The sequence below is a fragment of the Rhinolophus sinicus genome, chromosome 14 (assembly GCF_057876585.1).
Source record: "Rhinolophus sinicus isolate RSI-liver-muscle chromosome 14, RSI-T2T, whole genome shotgun sequence".
Lineage (NCBI taxonomy): Eukaryota > Metazoa > Chordata > Mammalia > Chiroptera > Rhinolophidae > Rhinolophus > Rhinolophus sinicus.
The window spans coordinates 9,026,557-9,051,389 of NC_142514.1; the positions used below are offsets into that span (position 1 = coordinate 9,026,557).

The following is a 24,833-nucleotide window of genomic DNA, read 5'->3' on the forward strand; positions in this document are numbered from 1 at the left end:
AGAATATCATGACTACATTCACTGACTTGACTTGCAGTTGCAGAAATTACATTCTGTTGGGAGACATTAAATGGGGCTTGGAAATGCTTTTATGAGAATTAACTTGCTGAACCTATTGAGGTAGTAGGATTTGTCCGCACTTCTGTATTCAGCCTCACTTGGACCTGCTGGGTTCCTTTTCAACTGTCTTCTTCTAGAAAGTGACCCAAAATTCAGGTGCATGTTCCAGAGAAAAAGATTGTACAAGAAGACGTTAGTGACTAAATGTGCTGCCTCTCCCTGTCCAACTGACAAACCACAGCATCAAGCCAGACAACCGACGGTTTTGAACATTCCTTGATGGGTGCTACCTGAGTTACCAGTGAGTGGGGAGAGAACTGGGGTGTCGTCATTTCAGTAACACAAAGCTACAGAGGGATCTTAAAGTACAGGTTTCTGTTCTAAGTCAGGAAGTATTTAAGAATACTTTCATAGCAAGGTTTAAATAAGTCCCTACTCTCCCGGAATTTTGCTCAGATAACCACTGAGTCTTAGCATTAAATGTAACTTTTCAATAGGAATAATTAAAAACCCTGGAATTTGTTTCACAGGTAAGTTTATAACAAAAGGGGATTTCAGCCTTAGGATACAGTTCTGGCAATTTCAGTTTTTTAACTTAAAAATAGGATTTCAATTTAACAGAATTGCATTTGTTTTAGTATTTAATAATTGCCAAAACTATAATGTTTTAATATTCTTATTGGAATGAAGTTATTTAAAACTCACATGGATTCAGTTTTCCTGGTGCTAATGTTCTTTTCTCCCTTTTTATAATCACATCCAATCTTTGCCAACCCAGCTTGAGTTCAGGGACATTTTCAGATGGCTTCCATTTGCAGGCTATTATTGGACTTGTGAAATCAGGCACATTCTGCAGTAGTGATTCAGCCATTCAGAAAACATCTTTGAGGGTCAGGCTGGATCACGAAGGTATCGGGCTGTAGGTCTGGTGGACTCTGTCCTGTGTCCTGGGACTCGCAGAGGATCTCGGGAGGTAGCTGGACGCTGCTGAGGGAGCCGAGGGTACTCCTGGCCATTCCTGCGTCGGGCCCTTTTCCGAGTGCTTTGCTTGGCTTTTCATCGTCTGACGCTCTCCTGCTGCCAGAGGCAGATAGTGTTCTCATATACAGGGAAGTCGAGGCTGGAGAGGGCATCACTTGCATTATGTCACACAGCTGGAAGTGAGAGAGCCTCAGACCTGGCCGTCGGATTTCAGAGCCGTGTTCTTAAAGGCAGAGTGAAAACACCTAACGCACTGTGTCCTGCAAATGTCTCATGCGGATGTCATCGCCCAAAGAGCGGGCTTTGCTGCAGAGAGGCTGTGGAACTTCATCCATGTGGAGCTTCGGTTCAGGGTGGTGGTCATGATCAAAGAATGGAATTCAGAGTTCAGAATTCCCTACGGGCCCTTGCCTTCCATGAAAGTCGGTGTGATTCAGGCCAGCCCGAGTACGGTTTGCAGGTTGCGCTGTGATTTCATCACAGGCGGTGGAGTTTAGGTGAGGGCATTGGCTCGGGCCCCAGAGCTGCTGATCAGCTGTCACCTCCTCCAAGAAGCCTTCCCTGATCATCCAGTCTGAAATAACTACCATTGTCCCTCTCCATCTCCTGACTCCGCTCTGCTGTTTTTGGAGGAACTTAACTCTTCCATATGTTTTGTTAACGATTGTTGACCGAATACCTCTCCTAGAGGGGAAGTTCTACCTGCGCAGACTTTGTTTTGTACACTGGTGCATTTCCAGCCTGTACAGCAGTGCCTGGCATGTAGTAGCTGCTCAGTAAATATTTTTAACTGAATACCATATTTGAATCCTGGCTACATCACTCTGTAACCTTGGGAAAGTTACTTCACCTCTGAGTCCCCATTTTCCTTTCTGTAAAATGGTGGTAAAGATCAGTCTGACCCCAAAAGCTAAGCCTGTGAGGACCACAGATGCTGCCTGCTGAAGTAAGTGCTTCATAAATGTCAGGTGCTGTCATTATTATGTCTGAAACATACCCTCTCGAATCTCAAATTGAACCCGATTGAAAGCCGTGGGTTCTGCTCAAAGCTGACTTGCCACGTATGTGGTTTCATGACAGCACAGGTTGCAGCAGCCGGAACGTGTCCTCATCTCTTGCCTCTGCCCAGAGAGGGCCCTCAGGTGACTCCTGGTTACGCCATCAGTGACCCCACGGGCTTTTGCTGTGTCTCAACTGGGCCCGAGCTGTTCACAGACGGGCTGCAGCTGCTCCCTTTCTGCATCAGGTGCTCCCATGCAGCCAGCAGAACTAGAGAGAGAGCGGCAAAACGGGAAGTCATTTTTCAAGTCAAGATGAGAAGAGAGGTGATTGGTGTTATTCTATCAACCTGCCATATAACTATTTTTCCTGTTCAGTTTCAAAGCTGAAATGTATATTTTAGAAGGTACGTTCCGAAGAAAACATTTCATGAGCACTTTATGAAAACGTAACGAGGGAACCGCAATTCACTGAAATAATGTAAGACAATCACTGATATTTTCAAGTGCTTGTTAGCCACTGGTATCAGGGCTTTACATACATTACCTCATTTAATCATTTAAAAAAAAGTGAAATACTGCTATGTTTTCCCATTTTACAGATAGAAAAACAGGCACAGAGGAATTAAGCAATTTGCCCGAGGTCACAGTTGGTTAAGAGCAGAGCCAGGAAACAAGTCCAGGGAGTCTGGCCCCACCTGTCAGTATGAGCCAGTTCCGCCTGGCGTCTGCGGGTCTGGGAGGGGAGGCCGGGCTATGTGGGTTCTTCCCAGCGGCAGCTCCTTTAAGAAGCTGGGAGACTGCTTGTTGGTAAGCAGCTGCCGAGTGTGGAGAAGAAGCAGCAGCTCAGACATGCAGGAGGCGAACACAGGTCTTGCTCCTTCCTGATCCTGGTCCATTTGTCTGTTCTGGGGAGGTCGGACTGCAAGCTTTCAGCCAGGCCCGGTGTGAGGACCTGAGCTGGGGCCGCATGTGCCCTCCTTCGTGTCAACATGGTTTCCTATTTTCATGGAAGTCTTTCCGAGCCGTGGTTGGCAAGTAGATTTCCATGTGTGCACAGGGAGCCGCTGCGGCTGGATTCAGAGGCAGGGTCACGCTCAGGGCCAGAGGGCCGGGTGCCTGTGTCTGCCGTGGGTGCAGAAAGGAGTGGGGCCGGCGGGGGCGGGGGGAAGGCGATGGGCCTGCAGCACAGATGTTCGCTGTCTGAGGTCTAAGGCATCTGCTACTTCCCTGATCTAAAAACTGCACCGGACACAATTTTACCTTTCCTTGAAGGCTCAAGTAACCATCATTTAATACTTGGCTGTGGAGAAGTGATGCCCTCAGACATGATTCAGGCACGTGGGATCCAGACATTGGAGACGTGACTTAAAAATGCTTTAAGAAGGATGTGCTCACCGTCTCCTTTTCCACCTGTTACGGGCATTGTCTGCACTTCCTGGCCGCCTTCAGATCCGCTTCTGTTAACCGTCTGGGCTGGGAAGCTAATAGGGGTCCTGTCAATGGTCTCCGCGAATAACCAGGTAGGTAGGGCCCGAAAACTCCAGGGACCTCTCTTGCAAGAAGAGCGCGCTCAGACCGTGGATCTGCTGGCGTGTTCCGCTTACTCATTAAAAATGTGTCTTGGCTCTTGGTTCTTTGCTGGTAAGTGACGTTGCTGGACAAATGAACTCTAGATAGGAGAGTGTTAAGTGGAACACACACAGGCTGCTGTTTTTGAAGCCCCTACAACCCACATGAGTTCAGTAAACAATTTGGAGAGAGAATGAAACAGAAGTGAGGGCAAGAAGCATAGTCTTCCTCGGTGAAGGTTTGTTGCCAGGCAAAGTACCTTCATTCGGGAACAGAATAGGGTTCTCTATGCCTCTCTCCTTTAATCAAGGCTTAGAATAAATATTTTATTTGATGCCAAGTGTTGGCAAATGGTTGAATCTGTAAGGAAGTACCTGGGGTTCATTCCGTCTCATTACTTCTAACGAAAGCTGATAAACCTGCCTGTTGGTATTTTTTTCCCTAATTCAGGATATTACTCCAGGATTTTTTAGAGTTTCTCTAATAACCAATGCATAGGTTTATAGGTGTTTTATACCCCTATCTTCCTTCAAATTTAAGCACCATTGAATTTTACGAGTTGAGTTTGGTGAAAACAAGTCTTTGCCTTCCTGTAGGCGCCAACCATTTTGATGAATAAACTTGTGGCAGGTATCAAAGTTGTAGTACATGCTGTGTTTACTTCACTGTGGTTAATGATATGCATCTGTCCCTTAAAACTATTTGTAACAACAGCAGATACAGCCCAGTAGTGCCAGCTGACCGCGGGTGTTTTATTGAGGTGATGTCCTGAGCTGATGGGACAGGAGCTTCGGTGAGGAGAGAGTATTTCACGGGTCCAGCTCCTCTGGCCTTGTTAATTGCAGCATGAGGCCACAATTATATTTCTCGTCTGTTCCCAGGTGGTCTGTTCCCAGGTGGTCTGTTCCCAGGTGGTCTGTTCCCAGGTGTGTGAAGGGGCCCTCGTTTGCATTAGTTCACCAGGATGGATATTTGCTTAGTGGACCATCTGCATCAGAAACCACCTGGGGGCTTCTTAAAAACTCCATACCTACTACACTCATCTCTGGGGCGTGAGTCTTTGAAATCTTTATTTTTATCAACTTCTGAAGTGACTCTGACCCAGACTTCAGAGTTCTCCATTGGGTCTTAGGAAAAAAGTGACACAGTGTCACCCCATCTCATCATTTCATTTACTCTCGGTTTTCATTTTAAATGATTTTCCTTTGCTTATTGACAAACCCTGTGATATATATATATATATATGGCATTTTTCAGTTCTCAGAACACTTATATGTCTTTTTATCCTAATACCCACCCTGTGACAGATGAGCCGGGGACCTCAAGAGTCAGTGCCCGAGCCGAGGCGGAATTAGAGATTCCCTGTGTTGCCCACTGTTTCTCTTCATGTATCTTTCTGAGGTGTGACCTTTGGTCATTACTTAGGACAGGCTTAGTGTCACACCCGCTGCAGCACCTAGCACATGGTAGGCACTTAATAGCATGGAATCGAAAGGAAAAAAGAAAAGATCTCTGCCGCAGTGACGCACTTATCTGACCCTTATTCATGAGTTTGGCTTCTAATATGAATTTTGGGGCAATGAATTGTTGGCAATAGAGAGTGTCACTTGGATAAGCAAATGCTCAGTTAAAATCAGGTTGAAAGTAAAGGAGTGGTTATCGGTTATTGGGTTCACTACAGCCAGTTACAGTTAATTACAGTCGGTGTTAAAGGGGAGAGCCACGGCACCTCAAGGTTATTTATGGAGGAGATGTGGAAAGGGCTGTCGAATATATAGGTTTGAAATTCAGAGCAAAGCACCCGGCTGGAAATAGAAATTTGGGACTCCTCGGGGTACACAGGTTGTTTACAACATGGGGTTGGAGTCCCTGAGGCAGTGAGTTTAACAGATAGATAAAGAGAAGAAGCCCAAGAATGGAGCCAGGTGGGGAGGGCTCCAATGTTGAGGGTGGGTGGGGTGTGGAGGAGCCTCGGAATGCTCGGGGCCCAGGGTATGGAGGGGACTGCTGTGACACCTGATGGCGGTGGTGGCAGAGGTTCAAACTGGGACCTTCATGGGCGGGGGGGGGGGGGGGCTCTCCCAGACTTGAGCAGACATGCTTTGCTTTTCCAAGTAGCTTTTCCCTCCACCATCGTAGGACATTTTGGGGCTGTTTCCATCTGGAAAACCATATCTGCAGCAAGCCAAGTGCGACCCCATGGAAAATCCAGGACCTGACCTCTCCAGTCTGCTGCTTGTGAAAGGCAAAAGACCCCGTGTAACCAGATCTGTTATTCAGTCAGAGAAAGGCCTGGGGAAGAGACTTGATGTCTTCTTCCAATTTGCAAACTCCTGAATCCTCTGTGTAAAACGTGCTCTGAGACTCAGGCACGAAAGGAGCGCAGAAAAGATTTGGGGGTGAGGGTCGTAGGTAGTAACAGTGCCCCCCCTATCCCCAAGAAGTGCCTTTCAGGTACAGAAATGACCTCTTCCAGAAGCCCCTTTTTCCCCCTGGGGGTTACTAAAGTAAGTTATGCATTCTGTGCTCCCTCCACCCCCAAATAAAGCAAAAGACAATATGGTCAAGTGAAGGAAATCCTAAGTGCATTCCATATGTTTGACAGAATCCAAGTCTTGGGGTGTAAGCAGAAACTGCATGTTTGTGTGTGTGCACACACAATCACACACGGTGCTTCTGCGATCCGTTTCCTTCCTTGTTCTGAGCTCTGGTAGCCTCTGCTTTTTCTCCTTAATGCCCGTCACACGTCGTAATTTTGTATTTACTTGTGTGTTATGCAGGTAATAAATGACCTTCCCGTTCTGGAACGCACGCCCGTGAGGTCCAAGGCCAGGTCTGCCTGCTTTCCTGCTGTACCCGCAGCGCCTAGCACAGGTGTCAATCGATCAGTATTGATGACAGCCATTGCAACGCCTGGTCTTGTTTAGTGTGTGGACAGGGCTTGCACACCTCAGCAGGCCCTGTGGCGCCACATGACAGCACATGTATGTGTGCAGAGTTGGAAATCTGACTCCCAGAGAGAATAAATCAAATCAGGACACACGGCTTCATATGGCTGACTTTAGGCAATTTCTGTCCAAAAAGGATAAATTACATTTTTTAAAAAGTGGTGCTTACAGGGTGGCCCCTGAGGCTGAGCACAGCCCAAAGCCATCTGCTGGCAGAATTCTCCTTGTGTTCTCAGAGAGCGTGTCTGCCTGGCTGTCCACGGTGTCCCAGTACCTGGCACAGCACAGGCAGTCAATAAATAGTTATCAGATAAATCGGAGAGCGACATTTGGGGTTAATGTGTCCTCTTCCCAGACACTGCCTGTCGTCACATTAAGGACTCACAAATCCTGCAGGGACACTCCTGTTTGGCTTTGTGCACCTGTGCTCTGGAGAGAAATGGCCAGGAGTTCCATCCTGGCTGTCCCTCTTGCCAGCTGTGTGTTCTTGGGCAAGCTGCTGAACCTCTCTGTGCCTTCATTCCTCCTGTATAAAATGTGTAACTATCTCATAAAGGTCTCATTGCTCCATGCCAAACACTGGGCACAGAGTGTAGGAAGCGCAGAAATGTTAGCTGCTATGAGGCAGATGATAATGAGGATGACACATGTGGCATCTGGGAAAACCTGTTCCACCGAACCTCGGTGGGGACATGCTGTGAATGTGGAAGGAGCATTAGGAAGGTTTTCATTCCACGTCAGCCACCGCCCAGACAGGAGTCCGTCAGTGCCCGGTAGTGTCTGGTCGGGCGGGTCAATGAGCGGGTCCTGGTGCAGGCTGAGCAGCCCAGAGTGGTCATTCGGTCTGCGTCCAAGTCACTGAGCATCTGAAGGCTGCCTCTGTCTCCGCCTGTAAGACAGGTTGGTCTGTCCCAGCCCTAGCCGCCCTGCAGCCAGGTGAGGTCAGCCAGGACACAGGGTGAGGGCTTTGGGAGCCGGGGTGGGAGCAGACTGCTAGCCAGGGCCCACAGCCCATGACACGCTGGCCCTTTGGGCAGCGTTGTCACCCCACGAACGCCCTGTTCAGGCGCATAGCAATCGTGCCTTTCCCATGGCACTGCCAGCCCTGCATCGACACCCTGCCAGCCAGTCACACTCAGGTCTCGGTGACGCCTCAGGTATCAAAGGAGACCCCTGAGCTCCCAAGAGGCTGCTCCATCGAGGCTGCTGCCTGTCTGTGAGCATCCTTGGATGGGCACCAGACGTCAAGTTCTAGAAATCCTGTCACCAGAGCAGATGCCACCCAGGGCTTACGAGACTCTTAGTCCTAGTAACTCCAAACGTGGGAGTTGTCCCTGGATTGACTTAATCATCTTTTGAACTTCTTTGGCCCAAGTCAGCTTTAAAACAGGGAGTGGTCCTAATAACAGTCCTAGCTTGCTTATAGGCTTACCATTTGAAAGAGCGTTTAACCCGGAACCTCCTGGGAGGCCTATCCGTGCCCGGCTCTCTGTGCGTTCATGTCTTGACACACTTGTTCATGGGGTTTTTTTGGCTTCCGCCCGTTCTTAGACGTTTCCTTTAAAGAAAGCAGACTGTCTCGGGTCGGATAGAGAGGAGAAGGGATGGCATTAGGGCGCTAGAAGCAGGACATCATAGAAGAGAAGTGCAGTGAGAAGCAGGAATGCGGAAGGGAGCGGAGCACATCCCAGGCTGTGACTGTTTCCTGCAGGTGTGACGTCTTCTGGACTTGAGCCAGGGCGCTGAGCGGAGCAGGGAGGGTGTGACGGGCAGAGCTCTGCCTGTGGAGTCGGGTTTAAAGAATTGTCCAAGTGGGGACCAGGTCCCATGGTTTGGGCGAGGCCTTGGCCGTGGGAGAACCTCCCTCCCGGAAGCCACTTCCTTGGACGATTTGGTCCGTGAGCACCTTTAGGGGTTGAATACATCCGGAGCCTGGCTCCAGGCTTGTCATTTGTTCAGGGAACATTCTCTGAGCATGTCCTTGTGCCAGGCCCGGCAGCTGGCAGGTGGCTGGGTGAGAGGTGAGTAGACAGGCTGTGCTTTCTGGGGCTCAGTCCAGTGGGCGAGGGAGGCAGGTAGGGGGCAGTTACAGAGTGCTCGGTGCCCTCGCCGAAGGGGCACCTACCTCCCAGGGTTTCTTTTCCCTAGTCCGCTGGGGCTTCACTCTGCCCTACCTCCCCGTCATGAGTGTCACCAAATAAGCAGTGAGCCCAGTCGTGTCCCCTCACTTCTTCCCAAGAACAATTTGCTGTGTGAACTTGAGCAAGTGGCCTTACTCTGGCTCAGTTTCCTCGTCTGAGTGAAGGGCTGCTCGGCATGCCTCTGGGATCCCCTGTCCCTCTCCTGTCCTGGCAGGGCGACAGGTGGCCACGGCAGGGATGTCCCCACTGGCAGCTTCCTTTGGCTGAGGTCACGGCAGGCAGGGCCAGCCTTCCCGTTGACTGGGTTGTGTTATGAGCTGTCATATGCTGGGTATTTGGAGTTCAAGCCAAACAGGTTTGGGGGAACTAATGGCCCTGGGAGACCTCAGGACCTGGCGTAAAAAGCGCATGGGGCAGGAACATGATTGGTCTTTTGGCTGCGTGGGGGCCAAACCGGGAGCCAGCACCAGGCACAGGGCGTCCGTGAGAGCTGGTAAGACGGAAGGAAATCCATCTGCTAAGAGGAATCTGTTGGCTCTGGAGTCAGACTCCTGCGACTCCTGGTTCCCTCTCTCCTGTCCCCCTTCCTCCCTTTCTCCTATTCACACCTCTCCCTGTGACCTTAGGCGAGTTCCTGAACCTTTCTGTGCTGCTGTCCCCCCAGCCATAAAAAGGGCACAATGACCTATGGCACGTGGTTAAAGGGACAATTAAATGAGAAAACCGCCCGAGCACTGCTAGCAGGGCCGTGATGCCAACCCCTCAGGTGTTAGTGGTGGCACCCCACGCCCTCAGCCCCCGCCAGCCCCCACCAGCCCCCACATCTCCACTCCAGGACTCTCAGGGACCTCCAGTCCAGTGGCAGTTTCAAACCTTGGCCTCCGTCCCCCAAGGACCACTTTCATTTTCCTCCCGAGCCCTCACCTCACACTGGAGACTTTCCCTACAAAACATCACGAGCTCTAGATCCACTCCCACCCCACAACCCCGGGCTTCAGAACGAGGCCCCCCACACACTGCCCCCCAGCATGTTGCCTTGGCTCTGCTGAAAGTGTCCCGAAGCGCCACACTCCCCCACTTCAGTGTACAGATGCCTCTCCAGGGATCTTGTTAAAATGCAGATTCTGACCCAGGAGGCCTGGTGGGGGCTGAGTGGCCCCCCAGGACTGCCGATGCTGTCGTTCCGAGTGGATGGATTGAGACCGGTGGCTCTCAACATCGGCTGTCAAAAATTCTCAGTGCCCAGGCTGCACCCAAACCTACTAAATCAGAAACTGCAGGCTGTGGAGCAGGCATCAGGGTGGTTTTCAGACCCCCTGGTGACTCCAGTGAACGTCGGAGTTTGGGGCCCCCATGTCAGGGTCCTCTGAGCCAACAGGATTCCAGCCCAAAGCCAACTCCTGGCTTCGTGGGGGGATGGGTGTCTGTTCTGTGGGCAAAGGCTCCACCCCATCTGGCTTTTGGGGATATTGAGAAGAGCACTTCTGTCCCCATCACTCCATGGGCTGTCCTGGAGGGGCCCCAGGCTCCGGTGTCTGGTGGTCCTGGATTCAGATCTTGGCTGCTCCTCCTTGGCCGAGAGTGTAGACCTTGGGCTTTCTCAGCATAGCCCCTGCCTCTGGGCTGCCAGGAGGGTTTGAGGAGCTCGAGGAATACCCGAAGGGCTGCTGATGCTGCTGGCACTTCACAAATGAAGCCATTCCATTTTTCCCCTTGCTTGACAGCCTCATTTTATAGGTGAGAGTACTGTGGCTCAGAGAGGTGGAGGCATTTCCCAGAGGCCACACAGCAAGTCAACTGGGGACCCAGGCCTAAAACACCAGGCTCCCACATCCCAGTGCTGTGCCACTTCTGTCACCCCCCTGACTCCCAGGGGGCCTCATTTGAGTGGCAGGGCCACCCTGGAGTAGAAGGGGGCTTCCAGATGTGGGAAGGTGGGGCCAACCTTTTCTGGAAGTGGCGGGTGGCTGGTGTCAAGACGCGGGCAGTGGCTCCCGCAGCTGCCACCTGTGGGCCTTCAGCCGGCCTCCAGGGAGTTTCAGCATCGTCTCAGGCTGTCATACCTGGGCACCTTTGCTTCTGCCTTGCCTTCAGCAAAAATGCAGAGCATCAGATGCTGACTTAAATGCATTGCACTCCAAGGATTCGTGGAGAGTTTTGTAAGACTCCTGCGGTGGCTGTGAGGCCCAACCAGTGTTGGGATTGTTCCAGAAGGTCCCTCCTGACCCATGCAGGAGGAAGAGGTGGAAGCAGGGCATGGCAGGCAGGTAGGCAGGGGTCTCAACTCAATGCCCAGGCAGCCTGGCAGGGAGCATGAAAGAGCACGTTGGTCTGGTGGGGACCCGAGAGCCCTGGAGAGCGCCTCCTGGAGCTGGCAGCTTCTCCGTCCCACACTCTTCCCCTCTCTGCCCACCATGACCGAAAACTGACTGAGCTCTCTGGACTCTGACTCGTCTCTAGAACTCACTTCTTTCAGGCGTTTGTCTCGGCCTTGTCTGGGAAGCTGCTGTTACCACGGTTACCAGCAGCCTATAGGCTGCTAAACACCATGGTCAGTGGGTTCGTGGTCTCGTCTTCTGTTGGCAGTTTGGATTCCGTTAATCCTCCCTTGCAATTCTTGCCGCCTTTGACACCACTCTGTCCAGCTTTCTCTGCATCCCGTCCTCAGTCGCTGGACCCCTCCTCTCTGTCTCCACTCCCCTGTGGGCTCACCCAGTTCACCTGGGTGTCTAACAAACATTTCAAATTTAATCCTAACACTGAACCCCCCATGAAGCCAAGTCCTTCACCGCCATCTTCCCCAGCTCGGTTAAACGGAAATCATGGGGCCCTGGAGTCTGTCTCTTTCTCACGCCCCTGCCCCAGCCCCCACATCCAGTCCATCAGCAAAGCCTGTCAGCACTGCTTCAAAACCCGTATTGGAATCCAGCCAGTTCTCAGTACTCCATCACCTCACCTGGCCCCAAGGTCCAAGCTGCCATTATCTCTCGCCTGGGTACCAGCAGTCACCTCGTAACTGGTTTCCTCGATCCCAGTCATCCTCCAGTCTGTGCCCGGTACAGTGGCCATGTCAGCTCATGTCACTCTACTGCCCAGAAGGACAACTTGGCTGCCACCTCACTCAGGGGCCCAGGAGACCCTCCCATCTGCCCCATCTTACCTGCGACATTCCAGGCAAGTTTCACCTCGGGACCTTTGCACGTGCTGTTCCCACGGCCTGGAACACAGAAGGCCCAGGAGGTCTCCCTTCTCCACCTTGCAGCCCCGCCCACCACCACCACACACTTCCCTCTGAGCGTTTGTCTGCTTGTTTCTCCCATCCTGATCACTGAGGTCAGACGCACCATGCTCATTTATTCACTTTCTGTTTCTACTAGGATGTCACCTGGTGAAGGCGGGGTGTGACCCTGTGGTTCTCTGCTGTATCCCCAGTGCTCACACCCCTCAGGGACAGTGATTGCTCATCCGGGGGCTGTGATGTGCAGCTCTGCCAGGGCCTAGAGGAAGAGGCTCTCAGGAGGTGGGGCGGGTAGGCTTGGCCTCCCTGAGTGGTGAGGAATTAGGGGCAGTCCTCACGCGGTCACATTCCCCCCCCCCCCCCCGCAGCCCCATGCATATGGGACGCTCCCCAGTCTGACCAGTAGAAGCGGCCTCTTGTGTTAACAAGCTCTTCTCGGACAGAGCAGGGCAGCCAGGAATCTTGTCACCCATCGGCTTTGCATTTCTCTGTGAATGACCTCTTCGTATCATTAAATTATCGGTTCAATGACTGGATAGGCTTTGCCCATTTTTATTGAGTTTTTGTTGTTACTTCATTTCATCTCCCCGGCCCTAGTACCCCTGTCACTGGGAAGGTCCTGGTGATGAGAGGCTCAGGTGTGTGGCCGCCACGCTGCAATGTCACCTTCTCCCCAACTCCCCAAAACCCAGGAGGACCACCTGAGGTGAGGGAGCCTCCTTTCCTTGTGACTCATTGGCTCGTGGAAACACCCCAGGCAAACAAACCAAGGCTGTTGGATCCTCAGGGGTCCTGTGTCGCTCTCTGCTCAGGACTTGAGCTGGACCTTTCTCCTCTCGGAAGCTTCTCAGAATTATCTTCTCCCCGACCCATTCTTCAGTGGAGTTTCTTGTGTGTAGTCAGGGTATCAAGATATGTCCTTTACCAGAAACCACTGGGAGCTGAACGAGACCATGGCCGCTCGGGAGACAAGAGCCCAAGTCTTGGCCTCGCAGTGGCCTCACACTCCCTCTGAGACAGGATTTTTCCTCTCTGGGTTACGCTAAGTCACATGCAGACTGTGCAAGATGAGGAACTCTGTGTGTCTTATTCATGAGCGCTTCCTGGGCAAAGCACCTGGCAGGTAGCAGACTCCTGCCTCCTGGGCAATGGTCTCGGTGCTGGGGGCACGTCAATGGCAAGAAGCCTCTGATGGAGCCAGTACAGAGCCAAGTAGATACAGAGTATGTTGGTGGTGAATACAGTAAAGGGAATACAGTAGCCCCCCCACCCTTTATCTGTGGGGGTCACGTTCCAAGATGCCCCAGTGGATATTACTTACACATACTATGCTTTTTCTATACATACGAAACTATGATAAAGTTTAATTTGTACATTAGCCACAATAAGACAAAAACTAATAAAATAGAACAATTATAACAACATATTGTAATAGAAGTTATGAGAATGTGGCTTCTCTCTTTCCAAATATCTTATTGTCCTATATACATAGTGTGTGACTATGCGGGACAAGGGGTGATTCACGTCCTGGGTGGGACCAAGCGGGAGATTTCATCACGCGACTCAGAATGGTGCACATTTTAAAACGTATGAATTCTTTATTTCTGGAATTTTCCATGTAATCTTTTTGCAGTGGTTGACTGTGGGTAACTGAAACGATGGAAAGTGAAACCAGGATGGCTAAAACAGACTGGAGACAAGAGTTTCAGGAGAGGGTGTTTGTGATTTCAAGTAGGGGGCCGTCAGGGGAGGCTCATTGAGAAGGAGGCACTTGGGCAAGAACCTGAAGGAGGGCTGGGTGAGCCCTTTGATGACCTGGGGTGTGGGGTCGGGGTGGGGGACAGTTCAGGCAGGGAACTGCGGGTGCAAAGTCCCTGATTCAGGAACGGAACTGAGGAAAGAGAAATGGCAGAATCGAAGAAAGGATGCATCCTCCAGGGCCAGGAATAGATTAGCCCTGCCCTTTCGGTGCCTTCAGACGATCTGACGAGGGTTCTGAGAATTGAGGAATTACCATCCAAAGGAGACCATGCTGTGGAGGGTTGCCATTTGTGAGCCCTCGCTATGAGCCGGGCACGAAGGGGTGTGTTAGATTCATTCTCTAGCATAATTCTCCCCCACCTGTAGATTGGGGCTGGGGCTGGAAAGCGTCGGAGGTCTCGCTGTGCTTTAAAAGTCCATGAGATTTTGTTCCATTGAAGCAAAGTTTCCAGAAAGCTAAAGAATAGAGAGTATTCTACAAGTGGACGGACAACTCTGAGCACGATCTGTGTGGAGCAGACGTCTCCCAACTCCACTGTGATTGGAAAAAGCTGAGCCACGTTGTGCGAAAGTCTTATAGTGGAAGTAATGCTAGACTCCCCTGCTTTTTAAAAAACAGTGGATGCTGGCCTTGCTGAACCCTTTCTTGATGACTTGGATTTAGAATTATGGGTGTTACCCATCTCACCAGGTTTTAGGAGGGGTGTCCGAGGAGGCCTGGTAAGTTTGCCTTCGGCCCCTGCACTAATTGGGCGCAGGTTCCCTGGTGTCTGAGGAGCAGGGCAGTGGGAGTGTGGTGGACTCTAGATTCACTCATTTCTTCATTCTTTAAGTTTGGAGGGTCTCCTGTTCACTCACTCAGATTTAGGTGCTGGGGATACAGTGACTAGCAGACCCCATCAGGTTCCGCAGTCACAGGACCCTCGGCCCCGGGGGAGACCCGCGTTCATCACTCAGTCACGGATGTAACCGGAAGCTGCACGTGTAGGGCCGTGGCCTGAGGGTGGCCCCGGAAGCGGCTCCAGACGGTTCCCAACCCCTGTCCTGCATTGGAATCACTGGGGAGCTTAAAAATACAGAAGCGCCATGCCACCCCCAGAGGTTCTGATGTCACGGGTGTGGAGCCGGGGCTGACGGCCACCAGGACGAAGCTCAGCGTGGAAGTGCTGAGAGAAGCCCCCTGAAGCTGGGGTGACAGTAGCTGAACCGAGTGTGATGGGGCCGGGAAAGTCAGTGGGGCAGGACTCTATGCGTAAAGAACTTGGTCGCCATTCGGGAGCCCAGGATTGACAGTTGCAGCAGAGGCATGTCACGATCTGATTTACCTTTTGGGAAGAGTAAGGTCCCTCTTCTGTGGAACAGAGGGGGCGGGGAGCCAGCATGGTAGTGAGGAGGCTGGTGAGGAGGGGGCCTTGCGAGAAACCACACGGGGTTGCGAAGGCAGATGCAGCCGGCAGGGTGATGGCCGGGCTCGGGCTCTCACACCACTAGAAGCATCCACAGGTGCTGAATTCCTCCCAGAAGGCAAAGTGCTCTCACGTCCCCCTCCCTTGGCTCTCCCCAGCCCCTCTCTGCGTTGTCAGGCCAGCAAGGATTTCCATACAGAAAACTGAGGTTGGGAGGCCCGGTAAGTGTGAGGATGGGAAACGCACTCAGGTTTCTAAGGGCCATGCTGCCTCCTGCAGTGTTATGACTTCTCGGGATGTGTCACAGGCCTAGCATCCGTCATTTAGCAGGACCACCCTCCGGCTCCCCCTAACTGCCACAGTGCAAATACGGTGCTAATAGATATTAGAATACCAGTATGTGCTGTGAAGAGCATTCTCGAATGGTCACAATAACCCTATGAAATTGCTATTCCCATTTTGCAGATGGTGACACTGGAGCTCAGAGACTTGCTCAGGCCACACAGCTAGTGAGTGAGAACCAAGAATCATGAAGTCATTGTGAATTAACCGCTACTGTGGTGGGGACTGGAGAAATCGTATTTATTTCCATAGACGCTGTCCCTCAGCACTTAATATCTTAGCTCCAGGCAGCTATTGGGCTCTTAAGAGTTCTCTGACCAGAGGAAGGGTTTCATGGTCAGGAAGGAGACTGTCCCACTGGACATCTCTGCCCTAGTCCCAACAGGAAACACCAGGTGGTGACCTGGTGTACACCCCAACATCGTCACCCATGGAGCTGAAAGGCCTGAGCTTTGCTATCCGAGACTCAGTTTCCTCATCTGTGAAATGGGTATGAAAGTGCTTGCTCTTCCTACTTCCTGTGCTGCTTGGAGACTCTAGAGAAAGTACTTGAGAATCACATGAGCTCTGTGCATGTCAGCCTGCATTGTCTTCCACTGGGCCAGGCGGTGGGCTGAGGGCTGGTGAGAGGGACCTGCCTGTGAGGGCTCTACCTAGGTGGATGCGTACGGTTGGGGAGAAAGCAGGTACCCGTGTGGAAACAGCTCTGGTTGCTGCCGCTGAAGGAGCCTGAAGGTAGAACAGATGCAAAAGGAAGCAACAAAAAATGTGTGACAGCTAGGAGGTCGGGGAAGTTAGTGGGTGTTAGCTTTGGTTGATTTGGAGTTTGAACGTTTAATAGATGTCTAGTGATGGTAACAGAGAGAGGAAGAACCTGGGAGCGGATGATGCAGGGCCAGTCCGTCTCCAAAGCTGCTACTCGCTCTCCTGCATTCTGCTGGAGACATTTCCTCAGAGAAGGGACAGTGGAGGTGACCTGTGATGTGCCAGGACTATCCCTTACGCCCCAACTCACCCAGGACAAGGGTGTACAAGTCATCCACGTTTTCAGGCAGCCTCGCAGCTGACTGTCCCCTTCTACAGTTGGCTTGGCTAGCCGAGGGGCTGTGCCAATACTGGGTTGCCAGCCATCCCATGGTGCCCCGACAGGCCACCTCCTGGGCCATGCTGGGCCCTGAGGGGCTCAGGCTTGCGGCTGAGCATTGGGTGTCTGTTTTCTGCCTTGATTCTTGCTCAAGTAGTAGGTAGAGACTCCGGGTCTGAATCACATAGTCGCACATGGGCAGCCGTGAACCTTGGCTGAGAGCCAGGCCCTCTGAGGGGCTCTCCTTTGTGAAAACAGCAGGTCTCTTCATCTCATCTAAGGCTTTTCCCTGACACCTTCTTTAACCATTTGTCTGTTTATACAGTCCTTTATTTTAATAGGTACGTATTTAATAGGTATTTATTTTAATAGGTACGTATTTAATAGGTATGTATTAACATTTTGAGCTGGATCATTCTTTGTCATGGGGACCGTCCTGTGCACTCTAGGATATTTAGCAGCACCTCCAGCCACACCCACTAGATGCCAATAGCATCCTCTCTCCTCTCAGATGTGACAACCAAAAATGTCTCCAGACATTGCCAACGCGTGCCCTGGTTGGGAACCACTAATCTTGGAGACGGGCGTCATTCCCATCTCTTGCTCCCTTGGGCAGAGCTGGCTCCCAGCCAACACCTGCAGCAGGTGAAGTTCCTGGAAGTTTCTGCCCACCTCACCTCCCACCTCTCCTGACCTGAGGCCCTGCTCACTTCCACTCGTCCATCTAGAAGGGCTCACTTGGCACCTGTGTAACTCACCGTGCCTCCATTTCCCCATCTGTAAATTAGGGATATGCCGTATCCACCTTAGATGGTTGTATGAGGAGTAAGATAGTTGATACATGGAAAATACTTAGCACAGTTCCTGGCACGTAGTAAGTGCCATTTGTGTTGTTCCTATTCAGCAAATATTTACTTTTGTTGTGCAGCAATGAACAAGGCAAAGGCCCTGACCTTGGGGTCTCACAGCTCATGAGTAGAGCAGACACATTATCTTGTGGTTGAGACTCAGTGTAACAAGTGCTATGACAGGGAAGTACGAGGGTCATTGGGAGTTGGTAGGAGGGACACCTCAACCAGGAGTTAAAGAAGGAAGGCTTCCTGGAGGAAGTGGTATCCCAGCCGGGATCTGAAAGATAAGTACGAGTTAGTTAGGTGAAGGAAAGAGAGGAATAACGGTCCAGATTCCCTATCTCAGGGGAAAAAAATAATTAAAACTTTCCTGAATAAAAAAAAATTTTATAGTCTGTAGTAGAAAAGAGGGACAAACTGTGTCACAGTCTCTGGGTTCATACCCTCTCTGTGATCCCCAACATGAAAGGGGATAGAGGCACAGTGAGGCCAGGGTAGAGGTCGAGTGTAGAGTTCACAGCCTGGAGAGGACCCGGGCCTCCCTCCTCGCCCCGCCACAGGCTATGGATGTAACTTGGTGCGTCAGAGGGAACAGTGCCTGGGAGGCGGGTGGGGACCAGTACACCTGGAGGTCCTCAGGACGGCCCTGCCCAGCTCAGTGTCTCAGACTCCAGCTGGTGGTTGCTGGGTAGCACCATCACCCTGGAGGAGAGGGAAGGTGGTGGATGGAGCATAGTGGAGCTCACATAGGTTGAATCCAAGCTTGAATCCCATTGGCCTCGAGGGGCCCAGAGAGGGTGATGCCAGCACCACGGCCTCCCACACGCTGTCTTGGGCACAGGCTGGGCCCCTGGTCATGGTGTGTTTTTCCCCTCTCCCTGTACAGCTACAGTCTCCGCCTGGCGACCCGATGTCCTGCAACAGCCACTGCGTACATCACCCGGCAGTGTCGGAGTGTCAAGGCCACAGCTGCAGCTCAGCTCCAAGGATCCCTATTCAAAGAGTAGAAGCTTCATCTGCTCCCTGACAGGTACCAGGAGGGTAAAGAAGCTTCTGGAACGATCTGGGTGGCTCTAGGGGCAAAGGGGACTGGGCTTGGGTCTTGAGGTGGGCAAAGGAGGAGAGAAGGGGTGGGCATGATACTTTGTGGAGCACCGCCTGTGTGCCAGGTGGAGTGCCCGGCCTCCTTGCAGGGAGGACGCATAGTGGCCCAGAGCGTAAACTGTGGATGACCTGGGTTCAGATCCCAGCTCTGCCACTTACTGGCTGTGGGATCTCGACAAATTACTCAATCTCTCTGAGCCTCAGTTTCCATATCTATAAAATGGGGACAACAATAGTACCTACTTCATAGGACTGTGAGCATAACAAGTGTCAAATGTATGCAAAGCACTTAGAACAGTGTCTGGCATATAGTAAGAACTAGTTAAGTATTAGCTATCATTGTTGTAATAATAATAATAATAATAACAATAATAATAAACATTTAATTGAGAACTTCAGAGGCTTTAAGCCCAGAGAAGATTATAGAGTCTCTATTCCCACAATGTATTTGAAAGTAAGAGTAATACTAATTTGTAAAATATAAAATTTGGTTTATGTTGAACCAGAAGTCTCTCTATATTTTGCTGATGGTAAAACCAGAATCCATTCACAGAAGCCAGACTTTTCATCTTCAGGCGCTAGGCTTTGTCAGTGATTTTGAGCAGGCTTGGGCTTCTCTGTTGGCGACAGATCCCGCCTTCTTTCATTATGTCCCCGAGACCAGCATCTCAAGCGTGACTAGAGGACCCTGTGCAAAAAGACATTAGGGCACCAGTTAAAATACAGACCCCAGGGTCCCACTGCAGTGTACTGAACAAACATGCTGGTGCCTGGAAACTTCATTAGCACGTGGCCCCGTGGTTCTGGGACACATTTGAGTTTTGGGGTCCTTCGGAATGTGAACTCAGTTGTTTAAGGCAAGAATGGGTTGAATTCCAAAACTCGGGGGTTTTTCGTGTGGTGCCTTCCTCTCTTCCACCTGCCCTCCCAGCCCGATAGCTCACTTACTCCTCCCTCCCTTAGCATTTGGAGTTTCTGGGCTTGGCCTTATTTCTCTGCGGGTTGGAGAGGGGCAACCTTCCCCAGAGAGTCTGTTGTCTGCAGCCGGAACTGAGCCCGCATAGAGCAAAGTTGGACTGGACACCAAGATAGCACAGAACTGGAATCATTCCTCTGCCTTCCCATTTTGCAGTTGGAAAAATTGGGGCCTGGAGAGGCTTGGCTAGAGTCTGCTGGAGAATGGGAGGCAGTGCCAGAATGAGCAGTTCCCGAGTCTGGGTAGCTACCACGTGTGTCCTGGCAGCGGCTGCTGCGTGGACTTCCATGTTGATGGGCATGAAAGGTGTGACTTCCAGCGCAGAACAGGTGTGCTTTGCAGTCGGAGGGAGAGCCAGGTGCAACTGGCTGCCTTCTACGGAGACTGGGGCATTTCTGTTGGCCACTGCAGCCTCAGCCATGATGAGGCCTTGCTAATTTAGGCTCTTCCATGGGGCCAGGGCACAGCCCTCGATGGATTCATTCTTTTCCCTTATTTTCAAACACTTACACTTCCCGACATCAGGTGCCAGCGTGACTGGGTTCTGGCGAGGACTCTCATGACGTCTTGTGGATGCCGCCTTCTCATTGTGTCCTCGTCTGGCAGAGAGAGGACGTTTTGGTGTCTCTACTTATCTAATCCCACCCCACCCTCGTGACCATCTAAACCTCCCAAAGACCCTATCTCCGAGAACCAATTGTGGGGGGACACAATTCAGTCCATAGCACTGTAGCACAGTTCCAGAATGACTTTTAAAATACCGTGCATGGCAAAGGATTTCAGCACAGGAAGGGATATGTAGGTCAACACCCTCATTTTACAGAGAGGGAAACTGACACAATGAGCATGTAGCCGACCTGGGAGCAGAACTCGAATCTTCTGACTCCTGGAATGGACAGCGTAACTACTTTGGAAAACTGGCAGCGTCAACTGAAGCTGAACAGACTCATACCCCAGGACCCAGCAATTGCCCTGCTAGGGATCCACTCAGCAGAAGTGTGTACACATGTGCACCAGAAATCACATACAAGACTGTTCGTATGTTATGTGTGCACACCCTACTCCCCAGCTTTTCCACTTGGCATAAATACGTACACGTGTGTCCCACACAAGTCTTTCAGACATGTATGAGGATGTCCCAGCAGCATTACTCATGATGGCCACCACCTGGAAACTACGGGACTGTTGGCAGTGGACTAGGCCGGTGAAAGTGGTGTGATCCTGCAACAGAATCCTGTAGCAAGGAGATGGAAAGAACTATACCACAGGCTGGGAACGGCGAAGCCCACGGGCACATTCAACGGAAGAAGCCAGTACAAATGATATGTACTGATTGGTTCCATTTATTTAAATTTAAAAAACGGGCAAAGTCAATCTCTGGTGGTAGAGGTCAGGATAGTGGTTACTCTGGGGGTGAGCGTTAGTGGTCATCTTGAAAGGGGGAGGGGCGCTACTGGGAGCTTGGGCCCGTTCTACTTCCTGCTTCGGGGGCTGGTTACCCAGTGCGTTCAGGCTGTGCTCTTCTCTATATGTGGTCCATATACAAAGTTGGGATGATGCTTGAACAGCCCAAGGAAGGCACTGAATGTACAGCCAACGTTATTTACTGACTTATTGTCTCCTCAGCACCTGAAGTAACCGGGAATCAGTGAAGCCAAAGGGACTGGCCTGCCCTGCAGCGAGGACCGACCGGTTCCAGTTCTGAACCTGAGAGTCAAAGGGAAGCAGCACGCGCTCGGTCTTCACTTGAGCTTCCTGAGCCCCAGCAGGGCAGGGAGGCCGCTGATTCCACATGGTCGATGACTTGGGTGCAGCCCCCAGGACTGTGTTCTGCAGCTCAGCCTTGCTGTGGGGGCTGGGGGGGGGTCTCTCGTACTATGCAATTTTTCAAGAGCTCCTTGATCCTGCTTGTTGCTTTTCGAGTTGCCCTTTACCATGACGGGGACCTCGGTCTGGCCCAGGGGTCAGCTCCAGTCCTTTCCGAGGAGGGCCTTCTGGAGGTGGCCAAGTTCCCCTTGCAGCCACCCTGCCACCCCTCTCCCTCGCCCCCACCACCTCCGGGAATCAGGAGTGTGCAGACTCCTGGGAGCCTTGCTGACCCCGCCCCTGGCCCGCACACTTGGAAAACCCCTTTCTCTGCCCGAGTATCTGCGCTGCCGCCTCGAGTCTCTTCCAGGTTTGAAGCTGTCGTCAGTCCGTGTGCATCCAGGGGAGAGCCGTCATCCCCATTTATAGATTGGGTTCCTCCCGGGGCAGAGGCAGGGGATGATGGGACCTTGGTTGGGGGCAGGGGGGCGACGTCCTATGTGCTCCTCTGCCTCACTTGGCGGGACCATCAACACTTTTAGTGTCAGAGTTTCTCAAGTTAGCGGAAAAGGGAAATGAACAAACAAAGTGGGAGATGAAAAATAAGTTGGAGGATTAAAAAGCGTAGGGGGAAGAAAAAGACATTTCCAGAAGCCATCAGTCACCTGCCAGGGAACATTGGAGGTGGCTTCTGCCCTCTGGTGGGACAGTCCATGCCTCGGATAAACGGGTGAGCTGAGCTCGGAGTCTGGATCCAGTTCAGTGAGGGTCTCGGGTTTTGTGCCTTTGGGGCAGACCCCAGACGAGGATGTCTGAGACCACTCGGGGGCTGTTTCCTCAGCTCCATTTTCAAGGAACCCCAAACTTCCAACCCAAAGTGGAAGAAGGGAACAGAAGAATACAAGTGGTTACACACAAAGGGACTTCTTTTTTCAGGGCTACTATGGTTAATCTTGCAATGCTGTAAATATGTATGTAGACACTTTTGAAAGCACGTATTTATGTCCCTGACTGTAAATGCCCCATTTTTAAAGTTTTATAACGTGTTATTTAATTAATCCGTCGACTGGCTGCAGTGTGGGCTCTGATAATGGTCCAGGAGAAAATTCTTGTGAGATCCTCACATGGGCAGAAAAATGCTGATTGTTGGCCTAATGTCACAGTTTTCCAATTTCTCATCCAGCTGAAAACCCTTGCTTGTTTTAAATTTCCATCAACTGGAAAGAATCCTTTTGCCCGCTCCTAAAATTAACCCTCACCAGCATGAAAATCTGTGGCTGTTCTTTATCCTAACGATATGATTTTGTTCAATTTCTACACTCATGAACTGTACTCAGCTTCTCAGTTCTTAAGAGTTTTCCTCTCTCGGCAGTGAGGAAGGCTTCATGAACCCCAAACTTCGAAAGTCACCTTCAGCCAATGGAGAATTCTGGAAATGTTTTTTTTTTGGGGGGGGAGGCTGGGGGCCACTCATTTTTTTGCATGTGCAAATGTGCTGGTCTGCTTTCAACACTCTGAGACTGTCAGGAAAACTGCTATGAATGTTCCAGTCATGAAAAGGGGGAGTGGTCTTACAAAGAGTGGTGTTTCCTGGTCCACGGTGGCTTTGGAGAGAGGGCTTAGATCTTGGAGGAGGACAGTTCTGTATCTGCCATGTGAATTAACAATAAAAGTGTGAAGTGCGATTATAAGGAACAAGTGTGGGACTGATCATTGTGGCGTGTGTGTTTGCCTTCCATTCTGGTGATGTCTGTGTCACTGGGGTGGCAGTGGGCTGGGGTGAGTCGTTCCTGAGGGCTCCGTTGCAGCACCGAGAGAAAGCTAAGGCTTCGAGGAAGGTCCCCGTGGAAATATCTTCCCTGGTGAGCAAGGTTACTTGGCCTTCAAATCTCTCCCAGTGGGGGTGGGTGGGGAGGGTGGAGGTGGGGGGTGGGTGAGCCAGGTGCTCCTGGTTAATGGTGATTAAAGTCAAATGGAGGCATGAAGCCCCAGAACTGCTTGGCCCAGGGAGTGGGAAGCATGTCTCTGAGCTCTCTGCCCAGAGGGAGGCCTGGGCTCCCTTCAGGTGTGAGGTAAAGGAAAAGAAGCAGTGGTCTGGAATAAGGTTTTGGGGTGTCTAGCTCCCCCTGACCCACTGAGGGCTAGACGCTTCAGAATGCCCCACCAGCTTTGTCTTGCGATGGCTGAGAAAATGAGCTGCTGACCTCCAGCTGGAGGGGCCCTGTGCTCCCAGAGGGTGGCCTGGCTCAGGTCCACCCCTTCTTTACAACAAGCTGCTGGAGTCAGGCAGGAAGCACCTTGCCCAGGGGGAACGGGAACCTGCAGCCTGGATGGAGTGCAAAGTTTTTCCCTTCTGCTCTGCCTTCCTCCGCCGGCAGCAGGTCACACGAGGGGCAGTTTGCTGGTAGGATGAGGCGGGGGGGGGGGGGGGGAATCACTTCTTGTCTTTATCACTGTGCAGCAGTCTCTCTGTGCAGACCCTTTTAGTGGCCCGAGGGGAAAATGAGGAGGTTTTTATTTTAAATGCCACTGCTTCTGAGGAAAGGTTGTCAGACAAGATCCAGCATGCCCAGTTACATCTGAATTTCAGATAAACAACTAGTGATCTTGTTTTTTAAAGTATGTCCCAAATATTGCACGGGGCATACTTACTGTCATGCAGGATGTCATGTGGGGTCTCTGATCCCGCTCCCCACATAAGAACACAGGACATGGTGAGGCCAAAAAGGAACACCCACGGAGCCATAAATAGGGGAGTCATACCACTATAGTCTCGCTGGCGGCTGAGTTGGAGACACAGGAAGCAGGAGCCACACTATCCACTACCTGCCGTCCACTTCTCTGCAATCCACAATCCACACTCCGCTCTTGCTAGCTCAGCCACCGTCTTCTTGCTAGCCCCCATTTTCTGCTAGCACAGCCACAGCAGTTATATTAGTGGCCAATGGCTCACTGGGTACAGTTGACGGCCAACTAGCCACAGCTGATGGCCATCCAATCACAATTGACGGCCATTTACTACCCGAGTGAGCACCTTTCCACGTGAGGGCGAGAGCCTGGAAACTGCACTCCTGGCTCTGTCCCTGCATTTACACTAAAGTACTGTTGATCTGAAACGAAAAGGTAACCGCGTGTCTTGTACTTTTATTGGCTAAATCTGGCAACCCTATTCAGAGGGCTAATTCCCTCGGCGATGCTCTTCCCTTCGGGGATGTCATGCCAGGTTCCAGCCGGTCACTCTGAGAGCTTGTCAGCCAGCCCTGGCCCTCCGCCCAGCAGCTGGGGCACTGGTTCCTCCTGCTCTTAATTATAGCTCATGCCTTGGATGGGAAGGTCACCGAATGTCAAGTGGGGCCCTGAGGACTCTAAAGAGTGATCAAGTGGCTCTTGACACTTGCCTACATCTTGGGGTTGTGGCTCTGACTTTCGCTTGACGCATAAGATAAAAAAAAAGAAAAGCCATCTTACATTTCTTGCCATCTAAAGTAAAAGATTCCTTGACAGAGGGGCAAACAGAGGAGCAGTGTGGGCATTGGCTGGGAGAACTGTGGGGACAGAGCCAGGA

The 24,833-nt window shown here is 51.5% G+C and overlaps 1 protein-coding gene across 5 annotated transcripts in view; it reads left to right on the forward strand.

Moving 5' to 3' along the window:
* The window catches only part of PRDM2 (PR/SET domain 2), a 111,679-nt gene extending 88,720 nt beyond the window's left edge, over positions 1-22,959 (forward strand). For all 5 annotated transcript variants that reach the window (XM_088790124.1, XM_088790126.1, XM_088790127.1 and 2 more), the window contains 2 exons: positions 18,269-18,412; positions 21,089-22,959. In XM_088790124.1, coding sequence (XP_088646250.1) covers positions 18,269-18,389 — 121 coding nt within the window. In that variant the 3' untranslated portion in view covers positions 18,390-18,412; positions 21,089-22,959. The remainder of the gene's footprint in view (positions 1-18,268; positions 18,413-21,088) is intronic.
* Positions 22,960-24,833: the final 1,874 nt, after the last annotated feature.